This window comes from Pituophis catenifer, unplaced genomic scaffold, assembly GCF_029215685.1.
Source record: "Pituophis catenifer annectens isolate HBS135680 unplaced genomic scaffold, rPitCat1.0.hap2 SCAF_2, whole genome shotgun sequence".
Lineage (NCBI taxonomy): Eukaryota > Metazoa > Chordata > Lepidosauria > Squamata > Colubridae > Pituophis > Pituophis catenifer.
The window spans coordinates 24654280-24679255 of NW_027256882.1; the positions used below are offsets into that span (position 1 = coordinate 24654280).

General features: G+C 45.2%; 1 protein-coding gene across 2 annotated transcripts; it reads right to left on the reverse strand.

Annotated features, from left to right (window-relative positions):
- Positions 1-379: 379 nt before the first annotated feature.
- Positions 380-24411, reverse strand: LOC139311862 (zinc finger protein 397-like). Of its 2 annotated transcripts, none has more exons than XM_070936387.1 (4): positions 24270-24411; positions 7623-8522; positions 4146-4263; positions 380-2374 (listed from the first exon to the last, which is right to left on the reverse strand). In XM_070936387.1, exons 2-4 carry the CDS (start codon positions 8412-8414, stop codon positions 1512-1514), a joined length of 1773 nt encoding a protein of 590 aa, XP_070792488.1. In that variant the 5' UTR covers positions 8415-8522; positions 24270-24411; the 3' UTR covers positions 380-1511. The 2 variants fall into 2 exon arrangements, with proteins under 2 accessions (XP_070792488.1, XP_070792489.1); XM_070936388.1 differs by lacking the exon at positions 24270-24411 and adding an exon at positions 18909-18966.
- Between the last annotated feature and the right edge of the window lie 565 nt (positions 24412-24976).

Sequence of the window (24976 nt, forward strand, 5' to 3'; positions counted from 1 at the left end):
TGCGTGGTAGCGCCTGGGGTGCGCATGCGTGCAAAGCACGTTTGGTGCACACCGCATATGCGCATGCACAGCGAACCTGTAGCAGACCTTGGAGGATTTCACCACTGCTGGTGCTCCTGATAAATGGAACGTTTAATTAAAAAACAACGTGCTTTGTTGTGTTTGGGAACCGAGTCAGAACACCTCGACACAGACCAACTGAATCTATGCCACCAGAATGATAAACAAACAGAACCCCAGGATTAAGAAATGGGATCTTGAACCCTCAGCCTTTCTGTAGGCCATCGGGACTTCCTAGGCCACAGGACACTTTGGAAGCCCTAATTCCCTCCTCCCCCCTCCCCGGTCCTGACTTAAAATTAGGCTGTTGACACCGAAATCCAATTTAGAAAGACTTTATTAAATTTGGACGAAAGAGAGATTTGAAGAGAAAAAAAGCAGGGTGCGGTATAAAAAGAACGATTAAATAAAGTAGCTTCTACAATGCCTATATGGAATCACTATAAGCCAAGGTCCATTAACTTGCGTCCGACAAGTGCGTTAAGCCAAAGACGAAAGAAAGAAAAATAAAAATACCTGCTATTACTTTGAGGTAAAGAGGGAGTGGAGGGGGGGAGGGGGAGGAGGAGGGCTGAAAGGAAGGGGGGAACCCCCCACCAATCAGAAGCTGGCAAGAATGTGCTGGTTGACCCCTCCTGAAAGAGAGGTGGCTCACTCATCCTCGCCGAGGCGAGAAACCGAAGGTGGTTGACAGGCTTGCTCTGGTAGACCTTGACGTGGTCTTTCCAACAGGCCTTCTCATGATGCCAAGTTTATAGCTGCCGTTGGGCCACAGGCAACCACAGCAACTGCCAGATACATCCATGCTGGACATGTACCATTTTCCTGATAGGGGACAGCGCTTTAGGATGGAACCAAACTCAATTCCATCCCGCGACCACAAACCTGCTCTCTTCAATGTCCATACCTCATTCCCCGTCCCAAAATGCCAGGCCCCAAATCCATACCCTGCACAGCTCGGGAGGGGGAAATCAAAACGAGCAGGATCCCCCAGCAGTTTCTCTTACACTGATGCGACCGCTGTAGGGACAAACCTTGGTCGGAACCAGAGCTAGCCAAAAATGTTCACATTGAACTGGTTATAGCGTGCATGCAATCAAAACGTGAGTCGTGCTCTTCGTCAAATCAACTCACTTAAAATATAATCCATTAAAATAAAAAATCTAAGAGGTAAGAAAGGAAAAAGGAAACAAAAAGCCACGATAGAGACAATCAGTCCTATTCACCCTTCATACGATCGGTCGACTTCTCCAGATACACATTGCTGTGTTGTTCCAGCTGTCCGTTAAGGAATCCAGTCCTGGAAGTAACAGAGAAGGTACGACGCGTACCTGGTGGAAAAGAAACAAAAACTACCAAGGTGAGAGAAGAGCTTTATGCCTTCTCCTTCAAACAAGTCTTTTCATGCACGAGGAGTTTTGGTTTCTGAACGAAGTGCTTCCCACCAGTACTCAGACCATTTGTCTCCGGGCGTGGATTTTTTCATGCTTGTGAAGGTTGGAGCGATGACCGAAGCATTTGCCGCAGACCATGCAACGGTAGGGAGTCTCCTTTGTGTGGGTCCTCTGGTGCGCAACAAAAGCCGATTTGTCCCGGAAACTTTTAGGACATTCGGGACACTGGTAGGGTTTTTCTCCCGTATGGATTTTCTCGTGTTGAACCAGCCCGGCGTTCTGAGAAAAACTTTTCCCACACTCCCCGCAGTGGTACGGCCTCTCTCCGGTGTGGGATCTTCTGTGCTTCCTAAGAGAAGATGCGTCGCCGAAGCTCTTCCCGCATTCCACGCAAACGTACGGTTTTTCTCCCGTGTGGATCCTCTCGTGGACAATGACGTTGGCCCGGTGCCGGAAGCTCTTCCCGCAAACCGAGCAAGGGTAGGGCTTCTCTTCCGTGTGGATCCTCATGTGGACGTGGTAAGCAGAGGTGTTTCGAAAGCTCTTCCCACAGACGGGGCACTCGTGCGGTTTCTCTCCCGTGTGGATACGCTGGTGCCGGATCACGTCGAACTTGTGGGCGAAACTCTGTCCGCAGTCTACACAATGATACGGCTTCTCTCCCGTATGTGTCCTCTGATGAGCCAAGAGCCCACTTTTCTTGTTAAAGCTCTGTTCACAGTCCGGGCAAGGGAAAGCTTTCTTTGGCACGTGGCTTTTTTCGTGGGCGGTCAGTTGCGACCGCTGGCTGAAGCTCTGCCCGCATTTGGAGCAAATGAAGGGTTTCTCTCCCGTGTGGATGCTCTGATGGGCCACCAGCACGTCTATCCCCGAAAAGCTCTCTCCGCAGTCCCAGCAGGTGTACGGATTCTCCACCGAAGCTGGAAAAGAAACAGATTTGCTAGCTACATTACTCTGGCCACTTTGGGACTGATCTGTGGACACGCCTTTCCTAGGATCTTATCTGAGTCGGTCACCGGGACCAGAGGTTTGTTCTTCCAAGCTTTCGGACTCGTGCTGGAGCCCATCCTCAGGGAACTCCTCAATCTCCAAGACACATCCTGGAGATTGAGAACTTCCCTGAGGATGGGCTCCAGCACAAGTCTGAAAGCTTGGAAGAACAAACCTCTGGTCCCAGTAAGCGATTCAAATTGGATTCTGGGACATGTATATTTGCCTTCACACATCTTACGGTTCAGGATCCTGGGATGCTGTCAAGGATGAAACTTTGGCAGCTACATGCCTCTTTATTTCAACTTGCTATTACACTGGTGGTGGGGGAGGTGTTTCGAATGGGTTAGATGAAGAAATGAAACCTCTACAATTCCGCTGTAGACCGCAAGAGCCTGAAACCTTCTCAAGGACATTGTAACAGGTGTGGAGTTGAAGCGGACGGTTCCTATAACTAAGTGAACTTGTTTACATGGGGGGGTTGGCTGGGAAAATTATTGTTTAATGTTTGGGAACCTCAGAGTTAGTTTTACTTCAACATTATCATATGTTCAATTCAATAAACAGTAATTTTTTTGGAAACGGAATGAACCCGGAGTTTTATTTGGATTCTCGAGCTGGATGTTGACAGATGCGTTCTGCACTGCTGTGCCAGAGAGTATCCAAAAAGCTGCAACTCATCCAGAACTGGGAGGGGGGAGATTCTTCACTTGCCCCAAAGGCCTCTCGGTGGCTGCTGAAATAAGGAGAGCCGCCTTATAACATGGCTGTCAGCATTCTGATGCTGCCATAAAAAGACGAGGCTTGACTTTTCACCTACTTATTTCTCTGTAGATAATATCCCCTAGGAGATGGGATGGTGGGGGGAACATTCCTGTGGGGTGAGGTCAGAAGCTGGGGAGACTGACTTGGAAGATGGCCAATGAGAAGATGAGAATTGGGAACGGAAAGGGAAGGGTTTAGGAGTCAGAGGGTTATTATCGGCTACGACGAAGTCGTGGCCAGATCTATCGTACTCAATAAATGGAATATTTCAGCAAAGATTAATTGTTTGGGAGTGCAATTTATTTGAGATGACATCAAAACCTGACAATGGCTTTTGTCTCTCCCAGGGAAGCAAGGAGCTTCCCAAGGAAAGACACCGACTCCAGTCAGACCACTGGTAGTGCCAGCTCAAGGCTTTTTGTAACTGGCCAATGCCAGGATTGTCTCAGAGTGCAGGGGCAGCTCTGGGACAAAATCTACCCAGCTCAATCCTGGCTTCTTACCAAAACTGAATGCCAACTAAGTGGCAGCTTAAACAGAGTAATGACATCAAAGGTACTTTAAATGGAAACTTGAGTTTCATGATCCCGGAGAAGGGAAGTCAACATTCTTGGAGGTCAAGAGAGAGACTTTCTGTCTGTAGCAAAGCAAGCGGAACAACGACATCACAGCATCACTGGAATGGCTAAGAAGCCTGGGGAAGAATTCGGCCTTTTATGCTAGTTTTTTTTTTTTTTTTATCTTTTCCCTTGCTCTTTTTGGGTTGAAAGCAGAGGTGGGTTTCATGTAATTTTATTACCGGTTCACCGCACACCAAAAATGTGCTCTCTCGCGCAGCTTGCACACATGCGCGCGGTTTAGAAAACGAGGCTAAATAGGACAGCATAGCACCGGGGCTGAATACCACCATCGGTTGAAAGGCTTGGAAATCCTTACCCAGTAAAGGGACATCCTCTTCTTTGTTCTCTCTGAACATCGGCCATTCGCTCGACTCCATCGGTGGCCCCGCAGACCCATGGAAATCCACAGTTGCCTCCTTGAAGGGCCAGAGACCCTAAAAAAGCAGCAAGACCCAACAGCAACAGTAGCAGAAAGAAGGAATGAGAGGCTTGTCTCGCCAGCCTAGCTAACACACCCAATCCTCAAATACATACTTAATTGGGAAAATACGATCAGTCTACTACATATAGGTAGTCCTTGATTTACAATCACAATTGGGAGCGGAATTTCACTTGTCGAGTCATCATGTGACTGGATCCAATTTTCACAACCATTTGTATGACGGCCGTAAGTTGTGTCATTGCAGTCGTAAGTCTAGCCACGCATAAGTCAAGTGCGAATCCGGCTTAATCAGCGAGCAGTGTTTGTCACGAAACATGTTTGTCACGAAAACATTGCAAATCATGATCATGTGACCGTGGGATGCTGCAACCTGTCATAAATGCGAATCAATTACGAAATGCCCAAATTCTGATCATGTGGCAATGCAGTCAAAGGCGATGGTCATCAATTCCAATTTAGGTCATCACTTTTTTGAAGGACGCTGTTTAATTTAAACGGTCATTAGATGAGGACTACTAGTACATTGGAAACCTGGGTGTCCTGGACACTTTGTTTATTGTACCGCCTAGTACCGTGATGGCGAACTTATGGCACACGTGCCATAGGTGGCACACGGAGCCATATCTGTGGGCATGCGAGCGTTGCCCTAGCTCAATTCCAGCATGCATGTGCATGCCGGCCAGCTGATTTCCAGGCCTTCTGGGCCCACCGGAAGTTGGGAAACAGCCTCCGTGGGGGTGGGGAAGGCTGTTTTCACCCTTCCCAGGCTCCTAGAAAGCATCTGGAGCCTGGGGAGGGCGAAAAATGGGCCTACCGGGCCCACCGTGCCATCGTGTGCCAAAAGCGTGGGGAGCACAGGGGGTGGGGCGCAATTAATTATGGGTGTGGGCACGCACGCGTGTGACACCCCCCCCCCCACGCTCCCCTGGCTTTTGGCATGCAACGGCAAAAAGGTTAGCCATCACTGGCCTAGTATATAGTATTTATAGAGGTACAGTATTTTTCAAACTACAAGATGCACTTTTTTTGTCTCCCAAAAGGGGGTAAAAATGTCTGTGCATTTTATAAATCGAATATTGCCAAAGCCCCACCCACTTGTCAGCCATTTTTTTGCCTTCGTACAACCCATTTTTCGGGCCTTTTATTGGCCTGTTTTTGGGGCTTTTTCAGCCCGTTTTTGAGGCTTTTTTTGGAGGCTTTTTTCAGCCCATTTTTTCAGCTTCTTTTGGCCTGTTTTCAAGGCTTTTTTGGCCAATTTTTGGAGGAAAATGGCCTGAAAAAATCCTCAAAAATGGGCTGAAAAAAAGCCTCAAACACAGGCTGTAACACGAGGCTCCCCCGTGCCCCATTTTGGGCCTGGAAAGCCGCCTGCACTAACCTGGAAGCCAAAATGGGCCATGGGGGGGCCAGGACGCATGCGTGGGGGAGGGGGCAGGACACATGTTAGATACATGTTAGATACTTAGATACTTATGCTTTGGGCATTCGGCATCAAAAAATGTTGCCATCACTGGTCCCTTAGGGAGTCTGTGGCTGAATTTGTAATAGGACTCCCCAGTGGTAGCTAAACTCCAAGAAGCCTCAGTTAGCACAATCCGGGCTTAAGGCTGGAGTTGAGGAACATCTGGATAGCATTCAATCACCCTTCTTTTCAGATATCGGGCAAGGGCTGACTGGTGACCTCTGATGTGTAAAACCTGCATTCTACTGCTGTAGAAGTAGTCCTCGATTTACATCTGTTCGTTTAGTGACCATTCGAAGTTACCACGGCACTGAAAAAAGTGACTTAGTAACCATTTTTCACACTCAAGGCCGTTGCGGCATCCCCACAGTCAGGTGTTCCAAATTCAGACGCTGGCCAACTGACTCTTATTTATGTCCTGGAGTTACGTGATTTCTTTTTTTGCGACCTTCTGACAAGCAAAGTCCATGGGGAAGACAGATTCACTTAACATCCACGACACTAACGTAACCGCCGCAGCGGTTCCTTTAACAACCGTGGCAAGAGGGCAAAAATTCACTTAGCAAAGGTTTCGCTTAGCGACAGAAACATTGGGCTTCATTGTGGTCATACGTTGAGGACTACCGGTACTTTTTTATGCCTGCTCTTTCCCCGATTTAAATTCTGCCGTTTGAAACATTCAATGCTGGGTTTTCCCCCCGATTTATTTGAAGGGAGCTATTCACGGTCTTGAATTTAGTGGTATCTTTTCTGGCTCGCAGTTGCATTAATCTTCCATTCCTGCAATTCCAAACAAATTCCAAACATTCTGGAGTGACTGGGCCTTCCCGACTGAGGGGGGAGCAAACATTTTCAGCCTCTGTGCCTGTCTGGAATTTCAAAGCATTGCACAAAATGGCTGCCGAGGTAAGGTCTTTCCTAGTCTCAAAATGGCAGCCAAAAGGTTCAGGAAGTTTAACAGCCGCTAAAAAGTCAGAGATGACTTTTTTCCAATCCCTCTTATTCTTTCTCTTTTTTTTTTTCACAAACATGCAAATTTTTCAAGCATGCAAAAATTTCCAAACTGAACACTCAGGCATAGGGGAACACGAAAACCAGTTTGGAAAAAGGTACAAGTAGTCCTCGATTTACGACAGCTCGTTTAATGACCGCTTGAAGTGATAACGGCACTGAAAAAAAGTGACCCGTGACCGCTTCTTCACACTTACAACCATCGCAGCGTGCTCCTGGTCACGTGATCAGAATTCAGATGCTTGGCACCCGACTCGTATTTATGACGGTTGTAGTGTCCCGGGGTCACGCAATCCCTTTTGGCGACCTTCTGGCCAGCAGAGTCAATGGGGAAGCCAGATTCGCTTAGCAACCGCATTACGAACGTCACAAGTGCAGTGATTCACTTAGCAACCGGGGCAAGAAAGACCGTGAAGTGGGGCAAAGCTCACTTCACAAATGCCTCACTTGGCAACAGAAATTTTGGGCTCAACTGTGGCCGTAAGTCGAGGACTACCATTGTAAAAACCTTAAACTTTGCCCAGAGGAACAGGAAGGGGGTGAGGGACACAGTCAAAATTGGCCCACCCTGATTTCTCTTAGAGGAAGAGAAATTCTGTTAAATTATCCAGATTTTGTTATGATATTTAGACTAGATCTATGTTTCTCAATCTTGGCGTCATGAAGGTATATGGACCTCAACTCCCAGAATTCCCCAGCCAGCATAGCTATGCTGGCTGGGGAATTCTGGGAGTTGAAGTCCACACACCTTTACATTGCCAAGGTTGAAAACGTTGCAGTAACCTGCCGCTTCTCTCCAACTAAATTTTGATGGCCACACTTGATGTCGTTTGCCGAGCCTCAGTTTCCCCGGCTCATCCTTCCCCCTCTCTTCTCACCTGCCGTTCCCGCCGCTCCGTCCCTTGCTGACGTCCCAGGAAATCCTCAGCCAAGCTAACGGCTTGAAAGCAAGTCTCCGGATGACCGGCTCTGACCCAATTCTGCATTTCTTCGGGCAAAATGGACAGGAACTGCTCCAAGATCACCAGCTCCAGGATTTGGCTTTTGGAACGCCGCTCCGGTTGCAGCCAGCGATGGCAGAGCTTCCAGAGCATACCGCAGACTTCGCGGGGACCCTCGGCATCCTGGTAGCAGAACTGCCTGAAACATTGGCGTTCAATGTCCAGGCTGGCGCCGGTCACCTCCAGCCCTTCCTCCCCCACCTCTATGAACTCAGTTTTGTCTTTCGCGCAGGCGCTGTTGACCAATGGCCGGGCTCCTTCACTAATGTGCAAAAGGGGCTGGATGATCCTGTTTCGCCGGCGATGTGGCCCGAGGTCGGCGGTTTCCTCCAGGGAAGAGATTTCGGCCTCTGAATGGATGCTTCCTTCTGCCTTCAGCAGCTGCTCATTGCCCGGCTCGGAAGTCGGGGACTGTTTACCCATTATAAATTTCTCTTCTTCCACTTCCAAGCAACAGTCTTCTGGATTGGCCTCTGGCTCCCGCTTAATGGCTTCCGGCGTTACTTTTTCCACAGATTCCTTGGCTCTCTCCGAGGGGACCCTCAGAGGCCTTTCCACCACTTCCTTCTCGGCCTCGGCTTCTTTGCGGACCTCGACTTTCATCTTATCTTCCACATCGGCATCCAGCTGGAGATCCAAGCCAGCTGGGTTTCTGTGTTCTCCTGCCATTGTCACTTCTTAATGCCAAGGCTGGGAAGGGACCTGGGGAAACCGTCCTTTCTCAGAGATGCTGGTGCAGGAATTGGGAGACAGGGTTAGCAAGGAAGCGTTTCGGCCCTGGAATTAAAAAAAGAGAAAAAAAATTCCAATGCTATAACCAATAAAGGAGAATATTTACAGCTCAGAGTTGACATGAGGGGTCCTTGGTACCCTTTGAGCTTACTCGTTTTCTTTCAGACGTCTCATTACCGTTACTAGGTAACAGCATCAGTGCTAGGAAGGAGTGGGGTTTGCTGTCAGTTTAGGTTTTTTGCCTGTCTGTGTGGGTGGGGGCAGTCTTAAGAGATTCTTTGGTTGGGCTGTTTGACACCCTGACAAATCAGCCATCAATAGACACACAGACATTAACAACATCTATAGCAGGGGTCCTCAAACTACGGCCTGCGGGTTGAATTAGGCCCACCGAAGCCATTAATCTGGCACATGTGGGAACCACCCACATCGCCCCACCTACCCGCTGGCCCCCACCTGCCTTCTGGAGACCGAGGAGGCCAAAAATGGGACATGCAGAGCAGAGGTGGGTTTCAGCAGGTTCTGACCAGTTCTGGAGAACCGGTAGCAGAAATTTTGAGTAGTTCGGAGAACCAGTAAATACCACCTCTGACTGGCCCTGTCCCCATTTATTCTCTGCCTCCCGAGTCCCAGCTGATCGGGAGGAAATGGGGATTTTGCAGTAACCTTCCCCTGGAGTGGGGTGGGAATGGAGATTTTACAGTATCTTTCCCCTGGAGTGGGGTGGGAATGGAGATATTACAGTATCTTTCCCCTGGAGTGGGGTGGGAATGGAGATTTTACAGTATCTTTCCCCTGGAGTGGGGTGGGAATGGAGATTTTACAGTATCCTTCCCCTGCCACGCCCACCAAGCCACACCACGCCCACCAAGCTACGCCCACAGAAACCGTAGTAAAAAATTTTTTGAAGCCCACCACTGGCGCAGAGGCCTCATGAGGCCAAAAACAGGCCTGTTTGGGGGCAGCAGAGTGGTTCTGGAGGCCGAAGAGAGAGAGAGGGAGAGGGAGGGAGAGAAAGACACACAAATACACACACAAACAGAAGTCCCTCACACATACCCCAAGGCAGCCACATCCCTTCACTAACTTGCTTTCCACCCCCAGGAGCATAACAAATTAAAGTTTAATTTGTGCATATTGTTTAATGGACTGCTAAATTGGCCATGTCCACACAGTCACATCACCACCACATCACCGTCAAAGAGCCTGTAGTACAGTGGACTAAAGCACTGTTATTAACAGATTAACATCTGCTGCCTGCAATTACTGCAAGTTCAAATCTCCCCAGGCTCAAGGTTGACTCAGCCTTCCATCCTTTCTAAGGTAGGTGAAATGAGGACCCAGATTGTGGGGGCAATAAGCTGACTTTGTATAAATATACAAAAGGATGAAGGCTATTGCTTAACGCATTGTAAGCCGCCCTGAGTCTCCGGAGAAGGGCGGCATATAAATTAAAGCAAAAAAACAAAACAAAAAAAAACCCACCTAGCCACGCCTATCCAAGCCAGTTTGGCCCCCCCAACAGTCTGAGGGACCGTGAATTGGCCCCCCTGTTTTAAAAAGTTTGAGGACCTCTGATCTATAGACTATGGCATGCAAAAGGGACAATCAACCAGCCCAAAAGAGGACCAAAAAGACTCCAGCATCTGTCCACCAGTAATCAGCACCCAGATCAGAATAGATTAACTCCAAGATCAACTTCAGACCAACAATCAAGAAAGCAATACCCCAATCAAGAAAGTGCCAAAGAAGCCACCAGTAAACAGCCCAACCAAAGAATCTCTAAGACCGCCCACAATAAGACTGACAGGGCAAGTCACTGGAATATAAACTGACAGCAAACCTCACTCCTTACTAGCACTGATGATGTTCCCTACTTTGGGTAATGAGACGTCTGCAAGAAAACAAGCTCAGAGAGCACCAAGGACCCTCTCACAATGCTATACATCAGATTTGGAGCCAATGTCCAGGTGGTCCTCGACCTACGACCTTAATCGAGACCAACGTTTATGTTGCTAAGTGAGACAGGTGCTAAGTGAGTTTTGCCCAACTATTTCCAACTTTCCTTGTTGCTGTTGTTAAAAGAATCGTTAGTAACACGGTTGTGAAGCGAATCCGGCTTCCCCATTGACTTTGTTCGTCAGGTGGTCGCAAAAGGCGATCACATGACCCAGGGACGCTGCAACCGTCGTAAATATGAGCCAGTTGTGAAGCGTCTGAATGTTGATGACGTTGCCATGGGGACGCGGCAACAGTCATAAAATGGTTACGAGTCGCTTTTTTCAGTACGGTTGTAACTCTGAATGGTCACTAAATGAACCGTTGTAAGTCAAGGACAACCTGTACTCTATTGATTAGAGCAGGACTGAGTTCTTCCGGGGGCCTCCAAAGCCCTGCAGAACAACCTTTTTTTAAAAACTGATTTGGGGGCTAAGTTTTAATAGCTTGCCGAGATTTAAAGCATTTATTGACGATTCTCCCACCCATGTAGGCAAGGCAACCCTTCTCCCCCCCAGACATTTGGGTTTCATAATGGAAACTGGTTAAACAAATGCAATTAGAGCAAGGGTGGGCAAATATGGCCCCTTTATGACCTGTGGACTTCAACTCCCAGAATTCCTGAGCCAGCTTGGCTGTCTCAAGAATTCTGGGAGTTGAAGTCCACAGGTTGTAAAAGGCCCACAGTTGCCCACCCCTGAATTAGAGCATTGGCCTAGAACCGTGAGCCTGGCATTCAAGCCACCATTTTGTCAGCTTTGGAAGCCATATTAACCCCGGAAGCTTCCACGCTGCCACTTTCTTGCGCTTGGGAAAGGGGGGGGGGGGAATGGGTTTATTATTTATTTATTTATTTATTTATTTATTTATTTATTTATTTATTGTTATTATTAAATTTATAGACCGCCCTTCTCCCGAAGGACTCAGGGCGGTGTACAGCCGAAGTAAAAAACATAAATACAAACATTAAAAACAATTTAAAAAGATATATATAAATTTGGCCCCAAAGTTAAAAAAACAATAACAAAACATATTAAAAACATTTAAAAAGCATTAAGCCAGCCCGGCTTGCTGAAAAAGGAAGGTCTTCAGGGCACGGCGGAAGGCACCGAGGTCTTGAATTCTTCGTATCTCTGGGGGCAGTTGATTCCAGAGAGCAGGTGCCCCCACAGAGAAGGCCCTCCCCCTGGGGGCCACCAGTCTACATTGCTTGGCCGATGGCACCCTGAGGAGGTCCTCTCTGTGGGAGCGCACCGGTCGGTGGGAGGTCGTTGGTGGCAGCAGACGGTCTCTAAGTATCCAGGTCCTATGCCATAGAGCGCTTTAAAGGTGATAACCAACACCTTGAAGCGCACCCGAAAGACCACTGGGAGCCAGTGCAGCTCACGCAGGAGGGGTGTTATGTGGGAGCGCCTTGCAGCTCCCGTCACTACCCACGCGGCCGCATTCTGGACCAGCTGAAGTCTCCGAGTGCTCTTCAAGGGGAGCCCCATCTAGAGAGCATTGCCATAGTCCAGGCGAGAGGTGACGAGGGCATGAGTGACTGTGCACAAGGAATCCCGATCTAGGAAGGGCCGCAACTGGCGGATCATGCGAACCTGATAAAAAGTTACGTCTATTAGTTGGACATAATAGCATTCTTCTTTTCGGTCAAGGTCAGGGTGTTCCTGCATCTGGAGGAGGAGCGGTTGCAGGGGTGGCTCAAGTTGGGACGGATGGTGATTGGGCCGTGTGATGGGACTGATGGGTGCGGGGGCTGGATTTGAGGTTTTGATTTATTGAGGGGAAAACCCGGAACTCTTAGATTCGGGTTTTCCCAGATGTGCCAGGACACCTATTCCAATAAATGAAAGATTTGGGATGCCGCTTGTCTCGGAGTTTTCTATTGGAGTTGGGTTGTTCTGGAACGCTGACACATTTAACCATGGTCTCACCATGCATCTTTAAGCCAGGCCTATCTATCAGCCGGTTTCACAGCAATTGTTATGGGGTGGAGAAAAGAACACATGTATATACCGTGTTTCCCCCAAAATAAGACTGGGTCTATTATTTTTTTCTCCAAAAGATGCATTAGGTCTTATTTTCTGGTTAGGTCTTATTTTCGGGGAAATAGGTTACTAATTGCATCAGCAATTAGGGTTCTAAATTTTGTTTACTACCGGTTCTGTGGGCATGGCTTATTTTGTGGGGGTGGCTTTGTGGGGGGGGGGTAATGTGACTGGATGGGCATGGCCAAGTTTTTTTTTTTTTTTTACTTTTAAAAGCATTTTTTCTGCAACCTTAAGAGGTTGCAGAAAACAATGCTTTGAAAAGCCTCTGGCGATCAGGCAACTCAGAGGCTTTTCAAAGCATTTTTTTTAACCACCTCTTCGGCTGAAGAGGTTGTAGAAAAAATGCTTTGAAAAGCCTCTGACGATCCCAGCTGAGCAGCGGGATCATCAGAGGCTTTTTTTTTTTTTTTTTACTTTTAAAAGCATTTTTTCGGCCGAAGAGGTTGTAGAAAAAATGCTTTTAAAAGTAAAAAAAAAAAAAAAAAAGCCTCTGATGAGGTCAGCGGGGTAAGCGAGCGGCGACCGGACCGGGGACCGGTTCGGGGGCGTGGCCAGCCAATGTTATTACTGGTTCTTGGAACTACTACAAATTTTTACTACTGGTTCTTGTGAACTGGTGCGAACCAGGAGCAACCCACCACTAAATTGCGTCCATCTGGCTGACGATCTTAACTGGGGCTTATTTTTGGGGTAGGGCGTATATTACGAGCATCCTGAAAAATCATGCTAGGGCTTATTTCCAGTTGGGTCTTATTTTTGGGGAAACAGGGTAGTCTCTTGAGCATCCAAATTACAGATAAGATGGCCATTATCGCATTTACCAGATACTACAATAGCTAGAAGGATGGAAGTCCCAAAGGTGCTTTTTCCGAGAGGCATCTGGACTTTTTGGGGGGGTTTTCCTTGAAGACGTTTCGCTTTACATCCAAGAAGCTTCTTCATTTCTGAAGATGTTCTTCAGTTCAGAACTATTCAGTTCTTCAGTTCAGAACCGAAGAAGCTTCTTGGATGAAAAGTGAAACGTCTTCAAGGAAAAACAAAGAAAGTCCAGTTGCCTCTTGAAAAAAGCCCATTTTTGGGATAACCTGACCTGGATGACTGAGAATCTCTACAGACCTTTAGCTATACAATTTGGGATGAACACTCTTGGAATGATGTGGGAGTAGGAATGGATTTCCAGAGGAAAAAATTGCAGACTACAGGAACCATTTGCACCACTCAGGTGACCCTGAGGACACAGAGAGACCTCCAAATGTTTCAACCACCCTCTAAAAGGATGCAAATGTCCAGCTGTCTGCAAGGAATATAAATCCTTCCATTCCCCACCATCCTCTCAGAGCTGAAGAAGCTTCTTGGATGGGAAGCGAAATGTCTTCGAAGAAAGACAAAGAAAGTCCAGTTGCCTCTTGGAAAAAAAGCACCTTTGGGACAACCATGACCTGAATGACTGAAAATCTCCACAGACATTTACAGCAGGGGTGGGCAAATTGGCCCTTTTACAACCTGTGGACTTCAACTCCCAGAATTCCTGAGACAGCCAAGCTGTCTCAGGAATTCTGGGAGTTGAAGTCCACAGGTTGTAAAAGGGCCACATTTGCCCACCCCTGATTTAGAGTGATGGAAGATTTTAATGTAACAGTAATACCATACTCTAGCCAAACAAACGGATAAAACATGGTTTAATGTTCAATATATTGCTACTAGTGGATTGCCATAAACTAACCTAGAGAAGTGACAATTAAAACCAGGGTGGATAAAATTCAATGATTTTTTTAAAAAAATCAAAAAAATCAGATTTTTTTTATTTAAATCGGATTTTTTTTTATTTAAATCGGATTTTTTTTATTTTTATCAAATTTATTTTAATAAAAAACTTTTGGGGTAAAAATCTATCGTAAGATAGTTTTCTATTTAAGATACATAAATAATTTAGTTTATTCAGCATGAAATGGAGCTTAGTTATGTAGCATGAGGCTGTATATTCTGCAACACTGGGACTATCGGTGAGTCAACAGTAGGTCAAAGGAGTAGCAGAGATGACAGTTGCTCTTGAAAAATTATGATTTAAATCGAGTTGATTTAAATCAAGCCTTTTTACTAGTGATTTAAATCATGATTTAAATTGTGATTTAAATCATGATTTAAATTGTGATTTAAATCATGATTTAAATTGTGATTTAAATCAACTCGATTTAAATCAAATCCACCCTGATTAAAACTGGAGTAATCTTTCAGAATCTGCAACTTAGAACATTTGATTAAACTGGTTTTTCCAATCCAAGATCTCCCAATTTGACTAGTACTCGTATCATCCCAATAATCATAACTAATATTTAAGTGTGTACAAAGTCCTACAAGTTGAAGCCAATTACAGAGATATATATCCCTTTGTTACCCAGAGTTTTTGTTAATTAGGCTGATAAACAGAGGAGACAGGCTCTGAGGAGGTACTCATGGGATTACTTTTCTGATATGTGTGTACATATCTGCCTTTGCCTCTCCCTCATCGCTAAATGTCTATGGAGATTCTTAGTCATTCAGGTCATGGTTGTCCCAAAGGTATTTTTTTCAAGAGGCAACTGGGCTTTCGGGTTTTTTCTTTGAAGACGTTTCGCTTCTCATCCAAGAAGCTTCTTCAGCTCTGACTGGATGGTAGGGAATGGAAGGATTTATATTCCTCGCAGACAGCTGGTCATAAATCCTTCCATTCCCCACCATCCAGTCAGAGCTGAAGAAGCTTCTTGGATGAGAAGCGAAACGTCTTCAAAGAAAAACCAGAAAGCTCAGTTGCCTCTTGAAAAAGCATCTTTGGGACTCTTCCCCATCCTTTTCTAGACTGTAATTCCTTTTTTTAAAATGTACAAACGGGTTATTGTTCAAACTCTGTGAAAGATTAGGAAAGGAAGTATTTTGTGAAACCCTGACCTAGTGATATCAGGTTGTAAGTAAGTATTTCATCGCATAGGAAATATTTGAGATAAATCCAACAGGAAATATTCACACGCTGGAGCGACGGTTCATTGTACAGGTATAGTCCTCGACTTGCTACAGTTTGTTTAGTGACCGTTCAAAGTTGCAACGGCACTGAAAAAAGTGACTTATGACCATTTTTCACAGTTATGACCTTTGCAGCATCCCCATGATCATGTGATCAAAATTCAGATGCTTGGTGACTGGTTCATATTTATGACCGTTGCCAAGGTCACATGATCACCTTTTGCGACCTTCTGATGAGCAAAATCAAGGGGAAGCCACTCACTTAACAACCAGGTTACTGACTTATCAGCTACAGTGATTCACTTAACAACTGAAGCAAGAAAGGTCATGAAACGAGGCAAAACAAATGTCTCACTTAACAACAGATGTTTTGGGCTCCGTTGTGGTCATAAGTCAAGGACTACCTATAATGGCGAATGCAGCTAATGTAGGCTAATGAACTCTGAGAGTTGAAGTCCACACGTCTTCAAGGTGCCAAGGTTAAGGAAGTGTAGTGTAACAATGGGATTATGAAACTGAAGTTATCCAGCTACAAACCAGATATTTTATGTAATTTATTCCCATTCACTAAACGAACTACACCATGTATTAACTCATACTATATAGACTGTATAACACAACACACCCTAGAATGCCAAGGAAAACACCACATACAGAAATGAAAAATGGAAGTAAAATACTAGAGATGAACGGTGAAAGAAATATGGAGCAAAAGTTCCAGAGTAATTTTTGACTCAGAAATGGGGAGACCAAAAAAACCATAGAGATGAAAGAAAGACCAAGGAAAAAGTCATAGAAACAGAAGGTTGGAAAGGATCTTAGAGGTCTTCTAGTCCAACCCCCTGCCCAAGGTATCATCTTGGACAAACAATTGTCCAATCTTTTCTTGAAGATGTCCAATGATGCATCACCTACAAAGCTGCTCCACTGCTTAATACATCTCACTGTCAGGAAATTCTTCCTTATATTCAGGTTGGATCTCCCTATGACACGTTTCCACCCTTTGTTTCCTGTCGGGTGCCATGGGGAACAAATCAACACCCTCGTCTCTATGACCGCCTTTCAAGTAGAGGTAGTCCTCGACTTACGACCACAACCGAGTCCAACGTTTCTGTTGATGAGACGTTTATTGAACGTTGCCTCATTTTCCTGATACAATTGGTAAGTGAATCACTGCAATTGTCAAGTTAATAACACGTTGTTAAGTGAACCTCAACCTCACAAAAGTGAGATTAAGTGAAGGTCACAAAAGGTGATTGTGTGACCCCAGGACGCTGCAACCGTCATGAATGTGAGCCAGTTGTCAAATTTTGAGAGCGAGAGAGACAAAGAGGGAGAGAGAGAGACAGAGGGAGAGGGAGAGAGACAGCAGAGAGAGAGACAGAGAGAGACAGAGAGAGAGAGAGAGTCAGAGAGAGAAACAGAGACAGAGAGAAAGAGAGTCAGACACAGTCAGTCAGTCAGACAGAGACAAAGAGAGAGAGACAGAGACAGAGAGAGACAGAGACAGAGAGATAGAAACAGACAGACAGAGTCAGCGAGAGACAGAGACAGAGACAGACAGAGACAGACAGAGACAGAGAGAGTCAGACACAGTAAGACAGAGACAGAGAGAGAGAAGACAGACAGACAGACAGAGACAGAGAAAGAGAGAGACAGAGAGACAGAGACAGACAGACAGACAGAGACAGAGAGTCAGACACAGTAAGACAGAGACAGAGAGAGAGAAGACAGACAGACAGACAGAGAGAGACAGAGAGAGTCAGAGAGTCAGAGAGTCAGAGAGAGAAACAGAGAGAGAGAGACAGAGAGTCAGACACAGTAAGACAGAGAGACAGAGACAGAGTCAGAGAGAGAGAGAGAGAGAGAGAGAGAGAAGACAGACAGACAGACAACAGACAGAGACAGAGGGAGTGTCCTGCAAAACTTGGCAGTTGTGAGACAGGAAGACTACAGGCAGACCTCGACCGCAAATTGAGCCCAAAATTTATGTTGCCAAGTGAAACATTTGTTAAGTGAGTTTGTCCCATTTTACGACTTTCCTTGCTGCTTGTTGTTAAGTGAACCATTGCATATGTTAAGTTAGTCACACGGCTGTGATGCGAATCTGGCTTCCCCGCTAACTTTGCTGGCCAGAAAGTTGCAAAAGCGAATCGCGTGATCTCGGGAGACAGCACAACGGTCATAAATATGAACCGGTTGCCAGCTGTCGGAATTTGGATCACGTGACCAAGGGGAATGCGGCAATGGACGTTAAGTGTGAAAAGCAGGCATAAGTCAACTTTTTCCCAGTGCCGTTGTAACTTTGAATGGTCACTAAATGAACTGTTATAAGTAGAGGACTCCCTGCAGTGGAGCAGCTGGTACAGAAATCAGATTGCTGAACCGATCCGTTGGTTTAACGCACCTGCAATTGGCAGACAGGTTGAACAGATCTTTAGGAAGGGAAGCGTGAAGATTTCATAAAAAGAGAAACTGGAATTTCCAGAAGGCCAAGTTACCCACCAAAACTGGCTAAGGGAAAGGAGAGAGAGAGAGGGAGAGAAACAAAAGGCGGATTGATCAGAGAAGGAACACCGATGGGCGGCTGTCACCCATGGATCAAGTTACCTGACTACCAGGCCTGGCTGTTGGGAGTGGGTGGAGAAACAAGCGTGTAGAGAGAAAATACAGGTAGTCCTCGACTTACAACAGTTCATTTAGTGACTGTTCAACGTTACGGCACTGAAAAAAGTGGCTTATGACCATTTTTCAGAGTTATGACCTTTGCAGCATCCCCATGATCATGTGATCAAAATTCAGACGCTTGGCAATTGACTCGTATTTATGACCCGGGGTCACACGATTCCCTTTTGCGACCTTCCGACAAGCAAAGTCCATGGGGAAGCCAGATTCACTTAACAACCTTGTGACTAACTTACAACAACCTCAGGGATTCACTTGGCAACTGTGGCGAGGAAATGGGGCAAAACTCACTTAAGAAAGGTCTCGCTTAACAACAGAAATGTTGGGCTCCATTGTGGTCTTAAGTCGAGGACTGCCGGTATCATTAATCAAGAGTTGGAAGATGCCACTTAATCCGATTCCCTGCAACGGACGGCGAAACCAATGAAATTTACCTCAGGAGACGGCTGTCCAACCTCTTCTTAAAAACAGATGGGAGAATTTACAACCTCTACAGACGAAACCGTCCCGATATTGCACAGATTCACCAGAAAAGATGGTCCTTCTGTTTAGATCAAATGTACATAAACTGCAACTTACTTCGGCTATTTCAGATTCTACAGGTGGCCCTCTACTTATGATGGGTTGCTTAGCAACTACTTAAAATTCCAAAATAATTCCAAAAAAACCAAAAAAAGAGGCTGCTTCGACCTTTATGTACCTGATCACATCATATCTTTCCTTTCTCTGGACAAAACACTTCATTTTCCTCACAAGGCACATCCTCAGAAAAAGAAAATTACAGGCAGTCCTCGACTTACAACGGTTCATTTTAGTGACGTCGCTGAAAAGTTACCTATGACCATTTTTCACACTTACAGCCTTTGCAGCCTCCCCCAATTTGGTCACGCGATCCAAATTCAGATGCTTGGCAACTGACTCGCATTTATGACGGTTGCAGTGTCCCGGGGTCATGTGATCCCCTTTTGCGACCTTCTGACAAGTAGAGTCAATAGGCAAGCCAGATTTACTTAACGTCCATGTTACTAATTTAACAACTGCAGGGATTAACTGTGGCAAGAAAGGGTTGTAAAATGAGGAAAAAGTCACTTAACACCTGTCTTTCTCAGCAACGGATATCTGGGGCTCAATTGTGGTCGTAAGTGAAGGACCACTTGTATCCATCTATTCACAAAATGAAGTTATGCTAAATTTAGGAGCTGGCCTCATTTTCAGCCATTCAATATTTTCCTTTATTGATCCTTTAGTGCAGAACTGATTGTTTTCCCTCTCTGGAAGCGAATAGGCCATGTTGGCTGTAATAAAACTAAGGATTTTCCAAAAATCATGTGTTCTGCTAAACCATTAAAAAAAAAAAAGGAAAACTGGGTTAGATTATCTCCAGGGACTCTTTTACTTAAACCATCTCTGAATTGAGGGTCAGGAAACTATTCTAAATCATAATGACACTATTTGCTCAGGTGACAAAGCAGGAAGGGAAAAACGATCCAAGTCTGTATTATTATCTTTGCTGAAACAGCAGCTTCTTAAAAAGGTTACGTTACTTCATCAAGAACTATTCAACTTGGGTTCTTAAACTGTTTCTTTCAGCATGTACACTAAGAACCGACAGCCAATTTTTATGTTGTTGTTCCCATTTCCTTTTTCTATCTTCCCTCTTAAATGTTAATCCTTAAAGCTTAATTTTAAGATCAAAGATTACATTTTAAGACGTTCCATTGATAGTACTGATTTTTATAAACCACTCCAGGAGCCACTGTTTGCTAAAGAATTAAGGATATTGCTTTGAGCAACATTTTTTTAAAACCAAGATAATTAGGGTGCCATCACCTTAATTCATATCTCCAAGATAGTTATGTTGAATGAAATTTTGTTCAACATATCTAGAAGGATATATCGGACAAGAATATTGCTCGGCTTCCTTTTCACTCTAAAATTATGTATATAAATTCAGAATGGTTTTCCTGATTACACTACATTATGGAAAAGCTATCATTCAAAATAGAATATATAATACACATGCATCCTATTTTTGTTTTGTAGTGTGTAGGAAAATCTTTAACAAGCTTTGGAAATGAAAAAGCTCCGAGTTGCTCAATTCTGTAACCTGAAGTCTTAATAAATGTAAAATCTTATTTCTCTCCAGCACAAGGTGTTATTATATTGCTATTTATGTTTTAGATTGTTTACTTTCAGGTCTTATGTGTGCAAATAGGGTGCATGGATTGTTTTCACTGGAGTGACAATTAAGCTCTGACAATATCCCAGAGTGATGGACTGAAGGATGAAAAAACGAAACATTTTCAAAGAAAAAAGACAAGAAAGTGGATATGCCAGAGTGGTATAGATTGATCTTTCAGAAAGATTATAGAAGACGGTAGATCAAGCTTTTTAGACATGCATTCTTAATTGTTATAATAAGCAATGTTACATTTATAAACCATGGATTTTGACATTAGACATTATAGATTTTTCCCTTCTTTTGCTTCTGGATTTTTCCACTCCACACATAAATGATCAAATCTGTGCTCCAAAACAACAGAGAGAATCTGGAATTATACTCACATAAAAAGATGCTGTTAAAAGGATGAAGGCTTTCTTTTAAAAATATCAATCAAAATGAGATCAAATTAACTTCTGGATTCTGCCCTTTTTGCGGTATATCTTCCTTACCACCGAAATAAAAACTGGCTGCCTTCTTGCTTACAGTTTAGAAGGGAGCTGGAAAGATTATCTTTTTAACCAGGCCTTCTGTTGCTGGCTTTTAATGACAGGTTTTTAGTAACATGTCTGTAAATTGCCCAGAGCCAGTAAGATTATGAGTGTGTTAAAATCAGCTAAAACTGTGTGAAATAATTAAAATTCACTGCAGGGTATTATTTTTTTAAAACCTTATAAAATCCACTGTAGGGCAACATCTTTTTTAAAGGCAAATCAAGATGACACGATCTGAAATTATCCTGAAGACTTCATTAAGAGCTGGACTGCATAAACCCAGGATTAAAAAGCAGCAAATATTGTACCGCTGAAAAGAACAGACACACCATTTTTTAAAAGAAGAAAATTCCTGGTTCTGCTTTTTAGTTTGATCGTCACAGTGACAGAAGCAATGCTAACCTGTATAATGCAAAATTACCCAAAAAATTAAGTTAACTTCATATCCTGACTGCTCATTTTAGTTTAGGAAAATATAGTACCGGTATTCGGATTGAGTTACAAATGAAAGCTTTTCATCAGGTGAAGAAACAAGTAATTTTCTCTTCCCTAATTCAGGAGTTAAAGAATAAAAAAATCCATTCAGAACAGACCAGAGTGCACATCTATAGAACAAAGAAAATATATAGGATTCCTCCCCAAGACTTAAATATTTTTGCTCTCTCGGATGGAATTTAAGAATCAATATTCTGTTTCCAAATGGTTTGCTTTCCTTGAAGCACTGATCTGGATTAGGAGAACCTTGAAGTGCTATTTATTAAAATATTGCTTTGATTTTCTAAGAATGACTTTATTCTACCTGTAACCCATCTCAAAATAGCATTAATCTGAAACGGTGAAATAAAAACTCGTACAACAACAAAAAATGTTGGCTCTTCATATAATGTATCTTTAAAGTAAAAATATCTGGTTTATGACCTCATATGCCAGCTTCTCAAAAGCCTCTGCTTGGGCAATTGTCAGAAAAAAATATGCTGAAAAGACCAACGGTGCAGTTGGATAATCAGACCACCTTCTTATGCTTTTTTGATGGCAATGCATGTTATCAAAAGTTAGAATTAATTGTTAGAACAATTAAACAGTGGAATAACTTGCCTCCTGAAGTTGTGAATGCTCCAACACTGGAAGTTTTTAAGATGTTGGATAACCATTTGTCTGAAGTGGTGTACGGTTTCCTGCCTAAGCAGGGGGTTGGACTAGAAGACCTCCAAGGTCCCTTCCAACTCTGTTATTCTATTTTATTCATGCTATTTTACTTACTCCAAAACATAGAAAGGCAACACGTACAATATTCTTGAGCTCTTCTATTACAGCTAGTCCTCTATTTATGGCCACAATTACAACCACCACTGAGCCCAAAATTTCCATCGCTAAATGAGACATTTGTCAAGTGAGTTTCACCCCATTTTACAACCTTGCTTGCCGCAGTTGTTAAGCGAATCACATGCCGTGGTTAAATTAGCAACATGGTTAAGTGAATCCAGCTTCCCCATTGACTCGGCTTGTCAGAAGTTCGCAAAAGGGGAATCCCATGACCCGGGGGCACTCCAACCGGTCATAAATACGAGTCAGTGGCCAAGGGTCTGAATTTTGATTCCACAATCACGGAGAGAGGCTATAATGGTCGTATAAGTGTGACAGTCACAAGTCCCTTTTTTTTTTCCAGTGCCGCTGTAACTTCCGAACGACCTGTTGTAAGTAGTTTACACTAGGTGCAGCTTGACTAGGTGGCTCAGTGGCTAAGACACTGAGCTTGTCGATCAGAAAGATTGGCAGCTCGGCGGTTCGAATCCCTAGTACAGGTCTCCTGCGTGAGCAGGGGGTTGGACTCGATAAGAGGTCTTCAAACTTGGCAACTTTTAAGACTTGTGGACTTCAACTTGCTGTACTGTACTGCAGCTACTTTAGCTGACTGCTAGTTCAGCAGCTCAGCGGATCAAATCTCATCAGCTCAAGGTTGACTTAGCCTTCCATCCTTCCGAGGTGGGTAAAATGAGGACCCAGATTGTTGGAGGCAATATACTATTTAGTATACTGTCGATTGTTGTAAGTCGATTGTTGTAAGCCGCCCAGAGTCCTCGGAGAGCGGCACAGAAATAATAATAATAATAATAATAATAATAATAATAATAATAATAATAATAATAATAATCCCGATTGTAATTGGAGCCCTTGGAGCAATACCCAAAGGGCTACCCCGCTATTTAGAAATTCTAAATTTGCCGGACTTGAACATTTTGACTCTACAAAAAGCCACCTTACTCGGAACAGCTTACATCCTCCGACGATACCTTAGCAGTTCCTAGGTCCTTGGTTAGGACTAATAGCTGCTGAGCTATTAACCAGCTTCAAAGGCTGTGAATCTCACTAAAGATTAACTAATAATAATAATAATAATAATAATAATAATAATAATAATAATAACTTCAACTTCAGCATAGCTGGCTGGAGAATTCTGGGAGTTGAAGTCCACAAGTCTTAAAGCTGCCAAGTTTGAAGACCTCTGGACTAGATGACCTCCAAGGTCCCTTCCAACTCTCTCACTGTTACAGTTATTGCAAGTCGAGGACCACCCGTCGTTAACTTAGATCAGTACCTTAAAATAAGACATTATAGATCACTGACAAAAAAATAAATAATTATCAATAACTGCCCTCCCTGTCAGCCTCCTCCTCCTCCTCCTCCCCCCCCCTGGGCTGGCACCACTGGCTTTTCTAAAAGCAGAGGTGGAAAACCCACTGCTCCAGCTGTGTGAGCAGGGGGGGTTGGACTGGATGACCTCCAAGGTCCCTTCCCACTCTTTGTTACTGTTCAACCTAGAGCCCCCAGCGGCCTCGGGGGACTACAAACCCCAGCATTCCCAGCCAACATGAAAACCCTGGGATCTCTTCCTCCTCCTACGACCTCTCTGGAAGGGGATCTTGGCTGGGGAAGGGGATGCATGGTGGGGGACAAGGGAAGAAGGGAGGTGGCTGGGGCTTCTTTTCCCCATTCTCAATCCCCGGAGTGTGTGTGTGGGGGGGGGTTATTTTCTTGCAGGGTTTGCAAGGATCGCCGGGGGGGGGGGGAGCTGATTGGTGGAGATCGGAGCCCCCCCCCCCACGATTCTTGGGGGGGGGAGTCTTCAGGAGCCACATCGAGGTGGCTGGAAGTGGCGAACTACGGTAGCCGGGAGGAGTCAATCGAGGCCCCACGTGGGGGGGGGAGGAGGCCGAGGAGGCTGCCCTGCTGGGCGGGGGGGCTACCGCAGATCCCCCCTCCTTTCAAGGGGGAGGGGGGCTGGGGAGGAGTGGGGGGAGCTGCTGCTGATCCGGGCTGCCCTGCCAGAGAAGCCTCCGAGACTCACCGGCCTCTTCCGCCCGCAAGAGCCGCAGAAAATCCCGACTCGGCCTCGGAGGAAGGGAGCGCCGCTTCAAGCGCCTGGCCAGCCGGTGGGAGGGGAGAAGGGAGAGCAAGAGAGACCACAGACGCCCCTGAGCGGAGGGTGCAGGCAGAGGGAGGGGGGGGGGCTGAGGGATGAAAAAAAAAAAAAAGAAGAACGCAAGGGATTTTCGTCACATCCGGTCTTTTCTTTTCTTTTTTTTTCTCCTGACGAGGCGCTCTAGGACCCCCCTCTTCCGAAGATTCTCGGTGATAGGAGGAACCGGCGGCGAGAGGCTTTCTAGCCGCCGGCGATCGGTACAGTTAAAAGAAAGGGGCGGGGTGATGCTTATGCCCGCCTTGGCTCCGCTGAGGAGGAGAAGAGGGGCTAGACTAGAGCGGTCTTTTCTATGCTCGGGGGGGGGAATTAACCCTTCCCATGCCGGTTCGCAGAGGGTGACACGCCCTCGCCTCTTTCTTTCTATAGCATGGACAATAATTGGGGTGGTTTTTTGGGGGGGGTGAGGGGGGGGAAATAATATTTGAGGAAAAGCTAAACTCTAAATTCTGAAAAGCTCATTTCTATCAATCCCCCGCTCCTGAATTACTCAACATTCAATCTTTTGCAGTTCGGGTGGTTCGAATCCCTAGTTTAGGTCTCCTGCGTGAGCAGGGGGGTTGGACTAGATGACC